At 42.1% G+C, this 8,963-nt stretch overlaps 1 protein-coding gene across 1 annotated transcript; it reads left to right on the top strand.

Moving 5' to 3' along the window:
* The first annotated feature begins 1,300 nt into the window (after positions 1–1,300).
* On the top strand, positions 1,301–4,382 carry LOC115365320 (ladderlectin-like). Its single transcript, XM_030060279.1, has 8 exons — positions 1,301–1,383; positions 1,599–1,674; positions 2,193–2,258; positions 2,618–2,662; positions 3,119–3,315; positions 3,484–3,618; positions 4,021–4,132; positions 4,270–4,382. Exons 2-8 carry the CDS (start codon positions 1,623–1,625, stop codon positions 4,344–4,346), a joined length of 684 nt encoding a protein of 227 aa, XP_029916139.1. The 5' UTR covers positions 1,301–1,383; positions 1,599–1,622; the 3' UTR covers positions 4,347–4,382.
* The last annotated feature ends 4,581 nt before the right edge of the window (positions 4,383–8,963 follow it).

The raw sequence follows: 8,963 nt of genomic DNA, 5'->3' as shown, positions 1-8,963 counted from the left end.
CCCCTCCAGTCGTTTCACCTGCACCTGCACCACCAAGAAAAAACATTACAACAACTGCACCGGCACCGTACGAGTTCAAAAGGCAGAAAAACTTTCCAGCTACAGCAGCGCACTGACATACAGTACAGGCCAAAAGTTTGGACACACCTTCTCATTCAATGCGTTTTCTTTATTTTCATGACTATTTACATTGTAGATTCTAACTGAAGGAATCAAAACTATGAATGAACACATGTGGAGTTATGTACTTATCAAAAAAAGGTGAAATAACTGAAAACATGTTTTATATTCTAGTTTCTTCAAATAGCCACCCTTTGCTCTGATTACTGCTTTGCACACTCTTGGCATTCTCTCAATGAGCTTCAAGATGTAGTCACCTGAAATGGTTTTCACTTCACAGGTGTGCCTTATCAGGGTTAATTAGTGGAATTTCTTGCTTTATCAATCCCTACCTACCCATCCTTCCCATGAATAAATAAAATAAAATAAATCCCTCCTACCCATCCTTAAAATGCTAAATAAAATTAAAAAAAAAAAAATAAAATAAATTCCCTACCTATTCATGCCCTTAAATGACAAGGAACCGGAACCCAAAGTTTTTTTTTTTTTTTCTTTGGCCTAATGGATAGCAGGTAGCGCAAGATACCATTTGGGGATAGCGGAAGTTCCTAAATCCGCAATTTGCGGGTAGCGGGGAGTGGCAGCGGGTAGCGGGTGGCACAAGATAGGGCTCTATGTGCCTCAGCGCTCGGCAACCCCTCTCTGTAACTTTATGTGGTGCTGCCCCCTGGTGGTTGAGCTACTGTAGTTCCTAAATGCTTCCATTTTGCAATAATCCCACTTCCAGCTGATGTTGGAATATCTAGGAGGGAAGAAACTTCACCATCTGACTTGTTGCACCGGTGGCATCCTGTTACATTAACTATTACAGCAGCACGCTGGAACTCAGTGAGCTCTTTAGAACAAGCCATTCTTTCACAAATATGTGTAAAGGCAGACTGCATGGCTAGCTGCTTGATTTCATACACCATACGGTGTATGTGATGACTGCTAAAATGTTTTGTTTGGTTTTTCTTACTGCTGAGCTGATCTGACTTTTGTCCAGCACATTTCTTTGTATTGCTGACCCTGTGTTAACCCACATATAGCTAATAAAACTTAAATTTAAAAAATATTTGCATGCCAAGATTGCTGTTGTTGCCAAAACACTTCTAGTATCAGCAAGAATTTATGACACTGACAGATATGACGTTGAGGTGATATCAGTTTATCAGTGAAAATATAATCCAGGGGGGTTTCCTTGTTGCTTTTGTATATAAGAGCTCTTTTCCCCACAGCTTTCCAGAACCTACAGACACTCAGCTGCAATATTCATTCTAGCAGGTGAGACATTTTTGGGTTACATGCATCTTAATGGGGGGCATTTCATTACAGCTTGTGTGTGTGTGTGTGTGTGTGTGTGTGTGTGTGTGTGTGTGTGTGTGTGTGTGTGTGTGTGTGTGTGTGTGTAACAGTATATCCAGTCTGCTGCTTTCCAAAGGAGCTGAGGTCGGGTCTCTGGTTGTTGCTCTGGTCTGACTGTTGTCTTCTCCCTGCAGGAGTCCAGTTCACCACTATAGACAATGTTGGCTGCTTTTCTTCTCTGTGCTGCCTTTGCTCTGAGCACTGCAACAGGTGAGACTCACCAAAACACTGAACCTCACTCCTCCTTTTACACTCTCAGCCTGTTCAACACTGCAGTTCTCATCATTTTTCTGTTTGTTCACTTGTGCTGAAATCAGTCACTATTCATAACTTTCATGAAGCTCTAAGATAAACATTCTGGACACTTGTGAATATTGGCTAAATGAGCTCATTACAGTTAAAGGTCAAAGTTTCTGTTTTGAAGGATCCTAAGTCCCACAGTCTCCAACTGACATGAAAATTCTTCAGTCAGATTTTGCATCATCAATGCCACCAGTTCAGTTTTGACAAAACCTGCAGGGACGATGCCTTTTGGCTTTGTTTTGGCCACTAAAAATATTAAGTTCTGTGATTGGTGGGAGCCAATATTGTAACACTGACAATAACACACAAGAGAGAGTGCTATACCATATCATGTATAGTGGTTATTGTTGTTGTTGTTGTTAAAGGTGTTGCTGCTGCTTGTTTCTGCTATTGCTGCTCACAGCCTTTGTCTCTTCTTACCTCAGAGGCCCAAGTGAAGACCAGTGCAGAGGAGCCCCTGCCTCTGGATGAAGTCCGTTCTACAGCCCTGGGTATCGTCTCCTCTTATGTTTTTACTGATAGTGTGTATTCCCACCCCAGCCATTGAAAGGCTTTTAACATCTCATAAAGCCTCAGTTTTACCCTTTTTTATTAATTCCAACAAACACTGAATAAAAACTGAACCCTCCATTTACTCAGCATACCTCATGGGGCAGAGGTCATTTTTTATGACAGCAGGCACAGAAAGAATCGTGAAATAATATTTTTCTTCTGCTAAATGGTGATGGCAATAGCCCAGCAGAAAATGTTATCTCCTGTTCTTGTGTCAACAAAGCACTGAGACAGTAAAACATGAGAGTGTGCACAGTACAGAGGACTCATCCTCACTGATGTTTCTCTCCTGCTGCAGATCCAGTGAAGGAGATGGCAGCTGCTCAGCAGAACATTTCTCTAGGTAAGAGAGAATAGTTTGGACAGGGACCTGAATTCATCAGACCCCAGAGTCCTCCATTTAAGTTTGTGTCTCTGTTATGTGTCATTTGGACTCAGCTATATAGTTTGAGATCTGAACATTTCACAAACTATAACAGAGTCCAGATTGTGCACAACATTGCTGAGCTGCACATGAACCAGACATTTAAACCCAACAGATATATATATATATATATATGCACCAGTCTACAAACAGCATACACTAAATTCTTTGATACAGTGTTAAAAAGAATTATGTGCAATATGCCATTATGGTTGTATTTTTCCTTGCAAAAATAAACACATATTTAAGACCAGGACCTGTTTTCCTAGATGCATTTGAGCATGAAGACCACATTGTTCCTAAAATCTAGTCTTCTTGTGAAGATATGTTTATGTCAACCTGATCATCATTGATGGGTTCATATTTTTCTGCCAGAGGGGAGGCCAGAGGAACCTCTGGCTGTGAAGGAAGAGAGTCTGGAGGAAGAGGAGCCTCTGGCTCAGGAGATGGCAAGAGGCACAATGTTGAGTTACGGTGTGGAGAGCAGGAGCTCCTGTCCACCAGGCTGGTCCCCACATGGTTCCCGATGCTTCATCTTCATCAACAGCCCACACAGTTGGGCACAGGCAGAAGTAAAGCCCGAAGGGTTCAATCCAAATTTTTCATATCCACTTGAAATATAACTGTTACTTCAAAGTCCCGCAGTGCTTGAGATCTGCATTTTGCATTTTGGAAGTGCAGACACTTGAAGCCCAGCTGTGTCTGTCTGCATTAAGTGCAGTTTCTCTCTTCTTTTCCAGCGCTATTGTCTGCACCTTAGTGCCAACCTTGTCTCCATCCACAGTGCAGAGGAGCACTGTTTCATCCAGGAGCTCGTGAGGAGGACCACCGGTGGATTCCCCTATACCTGGATTGGTGCCACTGATATTTCTGAGGTAGCTTATTCTTCATTTTACCCCGATCAATCCACTTTAGTGCTGTGCTTTTTCCCCTGTCAGGCACATTTATATGTTTGAGGAAATAAAACGGACTCAGGCCAAAGCATGAACTGTTCAAATGGATGTATTCCTTTTGTGTCAAAGGAATACACTCAAGAATCTGATGCTGTGTGTAAATTCAGCTCTTGGTTTGGTCACTTTACGATGTTTGATGTGTACATAAAATGAAATAAAAATATGAGAAGAGACTCTGGCACCATAGATAAGGATAATAGAGGTAATTTCCTTGCATTAATAATGTGATATTTGCAATATGCAAAATCCATCAGGCAGTATTGAGTGTTACAATTTTATGCAGGTCTCCAACTACAACAACTGATTCTCTTTCTCTGTTAACAGAATGGGTTGTGGTTCTGGACTGATGGCTCCAGGTTTGACTTCGAGGCGTGGGGTTCTGGAGAGCCCAACAACGGTGGAGGCACAGAAGCATGTGTTGAAATTAACTCTGGAGGTACAGTAACTTTTCCAAATCCCCTCAATCTGGTTATGTGCCTCAAATATGCTTCTCAAACATCTAAATGCAAACGCAAGTCACATCTTGTTTGCGGTTTCATCTGATCTAAATCATGTCCCCCTTGTCATTTACAGCTGCAAGTCTCTGGAATGACTTTTATTGTGACCGTCAACGTCCCTTTGTGTGTGCCATGAAGCTGTTGAGCTGTTAACTCATCCAATCAGACACTGCAACCAGAAATGAGGAGCAACAACTGTTTTGTTGGTTCAGAAAGCTGTGCAAATAAAAATTTAAATCAGTAAAACATTCAAGTGTGGTTGTAGTTCTTGATCTTCAGTTCTTACACAGTAACAGTGCCGTATTCTCAGCAAGTGATATGAGTGGGGATCAGTGGGGATGCCATCCCCCTTGTTAGCAAAATGACCAAAACACATCCCCCTTGTTAACCTGCCATCCTCCCTCTCCATCTCCTAGTAGCAGAGAGAGTGCAGGGCCAGAGGCCTTGTTTAGTTGAATGTGTTAGTCTCGTCTGCCTCACTCTGTGATCCTGCATCTGACTGAGGTTTGAAGTTACAATCTATGACTCGGACATATCAGCAGCCTAACTGTGCTGTGAATTGATAAATCCATGGCAGGTGACCAGAGGAAGGCTCTTGGAGCTGAAACTCAATGGTCAACAGTCAGGTTTTTAATCATATATAGCCTTGTAATAATAAAGTCTTTTAAATGTATTAATACAGTATAAATAAGCAAACTAAAATAAAATTAAAAATCACATAGTATGACAGCTTTTTTAAGTTTTTTAATAAGAGATTTAAAAGCAATGATAGATATAGTAAACATAATCTCAGCAGGTGAGTTGTTACAGAGTTTGGGGGACCAACATGCAAAAGCAGGATAACCCTTAGTCATAAACCAGGCTCTGGGAATGACCAGAGGGCCTTAATCAGCTGATCCAAGCCAAGGCTCTGATGGGTTACTAGATGATATCCTTGATATCCTTGCTCGTGTAAAGCCTTGAAAATCAACAATAAAATTCAAAAATCAATGTGAAAATGAACAGGAAGACAATGCAGTGAGGCCAGAATTGGATTGATTGGATGATCTCTTTTACTTGAAACTTTGATAATCCTAGCAGCAGCATTTTGAACCAGCAGAAGGCAATGGAGGGCTGAGCACTACCTGAGTAGAGGGCATTACAGAAAACTATACAGGGAAAAAAAGATCTAATATTTGAAATTAACTTAAGTTGAAAGAAACAGGACTAATCAGCTCTCTCTCCCGTGGTCATCAAAACAATCAAATCAAATCAAATCAATGTCAAATAATGTTAATGTTATATAAGGCTCCCAGATTGAAGACTGTCTCCCTGACAGGACTGGGTCCAGCTAACAAGAGGATTTCCACTTTGTCATCTTTATGTTTGAGGAAATGTTGAGTACAGCAATTGATATCAGAAAGGCAGTAGTTAAGTTGGGTTAGGCTGCAATGAGTAGTGGACTGTAACAGGACATATAACTGGGTGTCGTCAGCATAACGATACTAGTACTGTACATTATCTTAATAGCCTGACCTAAGGGCAGCATATAAATGGAGAACAGTAACAAATCCAAGATTGAGCCTTTGAAACACCATGAGTGAAAAAGGTAACTTAAGATTGAGGATTTCCAGCAACAACGACAAAAAGGTTCTGCTAGACCGATATGAGTGCAATAACCTAACGGCAGATCCTTTCAGGCCAACCCAAGTTTCAAGACACTGTAAAAGGCTGGGTTGGTCCACTGTCCACTTTTATGTGCAGCAAGGAATAAGTCATTTGTAACTTTAACCTAAGCCACCAGTGTAGTACTGTGTAGAGAGCTCTGAAACCAGACTTAAAGTTATCAAATACACTATATTACCAAAAGTATTCGCTCACCTGCCTTTACTCATACTATGAACTGAAGTGCCATCCCATTCCTAACCCATAGAGTTCAATATGATGTCGGTCCACCTTTTGCAGCTATTACAGCTTCAAGTCTTCTGGGAAGACTGTCCACAAGGTTGAGGAGAGTGTTTATAGGAATTTTTGACCATTCTTCCAAAAGCGCATTGGTGAGGTCACACACTGATGTTGGTCGAGAAGGCCTGGCTCTCAGTCTCCGCTCTAATTCATCCCAAAGGTGTTCTATCGGGTTCAGGTCAGGACTCTGTGCAGGCCAGTCAAGTTCATCCACACCAGACTCTGTCATCCATGTCTTTATGGACCTTGCTTTGTGCACTGGTGCACAGTCATGTTGGAAGAGGAAGGGGCCCGCTCCAAACTGTTCCCACAAGGTTGGGAGCATGGAATTGTCCAAAATGTTTTGGTATCCTGAAGCATTCAAAGTTCCTTTCACTGGAACTAAGGGGCCAAGCCCAGCTCCTGAAAAACAACCCCACACCATAATTCCTCCTCCACCAAATTTCACAGTCGGCACAATGCAGTCTGAAATGTACCGTTCTCCTGGCAACCTCCAAACCCAGACTCGTCCATCAGATTGCCAGATGGAAAAAGGTGATTCATCACTCCAGAGAACGCGTCTCCACTGCTCTAGAGGCCAGTGGCGGCGTGCTTTACACCATTGCATCCGACGCTTTGCATTGCACTTGGTGATGTGTGGCTTGGCTGCAGCTGCTCGGCCATGGAACCCATTCAATGAAGCTCTCTGCGTACTGTACTTGGGCTAATCTGAAGGTCACATGAAGTTTGTAGCTCTGTAGCAATTGACTGTGCAGAAAGTCGGCGACCTCTTTGCACTATACGCTTCAGCATCCGCTGACCCCTCTCTGTCACTTTACGTGGCCTACCACTTCGTGGCTGAGTTGCTGTTGTTCCCAAACGCTTCCATTTTGTTATAATAGAGCTGACAGTTGACTGTGGAATATTTAGGAGCGAGGAAATTTCACGACTGGATTTGTTGCACAGGTGGCATCCTATGACAGTTCCACGCTGGAATTCACTGAGCTCCTGAGAGCGGCCCATTCTTTCACAAATGTCTTGTTTCACAGTCTGCATGCCTGAGTGCTTGATTTTATACACCTGTGGCCAGGCCAAGTGATTAGGACACCTGATTCTGATCATTTGAATGGGTGAGCGAATACTTTTGGTAATATAGTGTATGTTGTTAAGGCTCATATAAGCAATCAGCTGAGAGACAACTTAGAAATAGGTTAGAAATTGTTTAGCGTGAGCGGGTCAAGATTAGGTTTCTTTAAAAGGGGTTGTCCAGATGCATGTTTAATGTAGATAGACAGATAGAGAGATAGATACACTATATGGACAAAAGTATTTGGCCACCTACACATTACACCTACAGGAGCTTTCATGACATCCATTCATAACATATGGAGTTGGTCCCTCCTCTGCAGCTAGAACGGCTTCCACTCCTCTGGGAAGGTTTTCTACAAGATTTTGGAGTGTGTCTCTGGGGGCGCCAGATAGAGAAGTGTGATTAGTCGCTCCACAGAACACGTTTCCACCGCTCCAGAGTCCAGTGGCAGCGTGCTTTACATCGTTCCATCCAATGCTTGGCATTGTGCTTGGTGATGTAAGGCTTGCATGCAGCTCATGCCATGAAGCTCCTGATGCACAGTTTTTGTGCTGATGTTGATTCCAGAGGAGGTTTGGAGCTCTGCAGTTATTGAGTCAGCAGAGCGTCGGCCACTTTTACACACTATGCGCCTCAGTGCTCGGCGTAGGGTGACCACCTGCTAATAAGCCCAATGGGGGACAAGGGGTATGATTCAGAGGGATAATGTGGGACACCGCCCGGCGTGGCGGCGCCCCCACTTGGCGGGCAGACTCACCGATACTGGTTTACCGATTTCTAGCAGATACCACTTTACATGGTATATTAATGTTGTCCTGTTCCCCTAACATATGTAATTGCTGCTGTATGCTCATGAATAGGCCACCCTTGTTAATGAGCCCTTAGCTTTCAATGTGTTTTTTTTTTTTCTAAATAAGATATTCATAATATTTTAAACATTTCAATTAATTGACAGATGAACTTCCACTTAAGATTTACTTTGTATTTAAAGTGAATGAATTGCAATGGAAAATATAAATAAAATTAAATAGCTTATAACAGTGTTAATTTCGTCGGCTATTTTTCAATTTAATTTTAGTCTTAGTCTTGTGTCAAAAGCCCTTTTTAGTTTTAGTCATATTTAGTCAACTTGAATTCTTTTTTGTTTAGTCACATTTTAGTCGACGAAAAGTCTTGGCATTTTAGTCTAGTTTTAGTCGAAGAAAATCCAAAGTATTTTAGTCTAGTTTTAGTCAATAGTCTTTTTTTAGTCTTTGACCTGCATCATGTTGGCTTTTTTTTTTTTTTTTTTAAATTATTATTATTTTAAAAATTTAAATTGCTTATCAAACAGACCTAACAATTCAGCTACCAATGAATGAGCAGTAGTATGCATGTGATAACAAAGATTGAAAAATAAGCTGAAGTGATACCTCTTCTCTGAATAGACAAGCTAAGCCAGTGTGCTGCTGTTAGCCAGTGAAAATAGAGCGGAGTGGCAACTCTTCACTTTGTTACACAATCTATGTCAGTGCGCTGCTGTTTTAACTTTGTTCTCCCTGCGCCAGGCTTCAGACAGCGCTGGTGGGTGTGTGCTCCACACACACACACACACACACACACACACACACACACACACACACACACACACACACACACCAGCATGAGCAGACAGCAGCGCAGGAGGAGAAAAACTATCTCTCATCGCCCTATCCCCTGGGCGAATGAGCTTTTTTTTTTTGAGAGCAAGCATTGATTATGTGGGCACGGTCTCAATT

This window comes from Myripristis murdjan, chromosome 1 (genome assembly GCF_902150065.1).
Source record: "Myripristis murdjan chromosome 1, fMyrMur1.1, whole genome shotgun sequence".
Classification (NCBI taxonomy): domain Eukaryota; kingdom Metazoa; phylum Chordata; class Actinopteri; order Holocentriformes; family Holocentridae; genus Myripristis; species Myripristis murdjan.
Note: the sequence above shows the minus strand (reverse complement) of the source record. Positions and strands in the feature narration are given on the sequence as shown.

What these genes read in the sequence shown, in the direction of transcription:
- LOC115365320 (XM_030060279.1), top strand. Translation starts at nt 1,623, where the DNA reads ATGTTGGCTGCTTTTCTTCTCTGTGCTGCCTTTGCTCTGAGCACTGCA. An exon ending in TCAGCAGAACATTTCTCTAG is followed by an intron (nt 2,663 to 3,118) that starts GTAAGAGAGAAT and finishes TTTTTCTGCCAG; the next exon opens with AGGGGAGGCCAGAGGAACCT. An exon ending in ACAGTTGGGCACAGGCAGAA is followed by an intron (nt 3,316 to 3,483) that starts GTAAAGCCCGAA and finishes CTTCTTTTCCAG; the next exon opens with CGCTATTGTCTGCACCTTAG.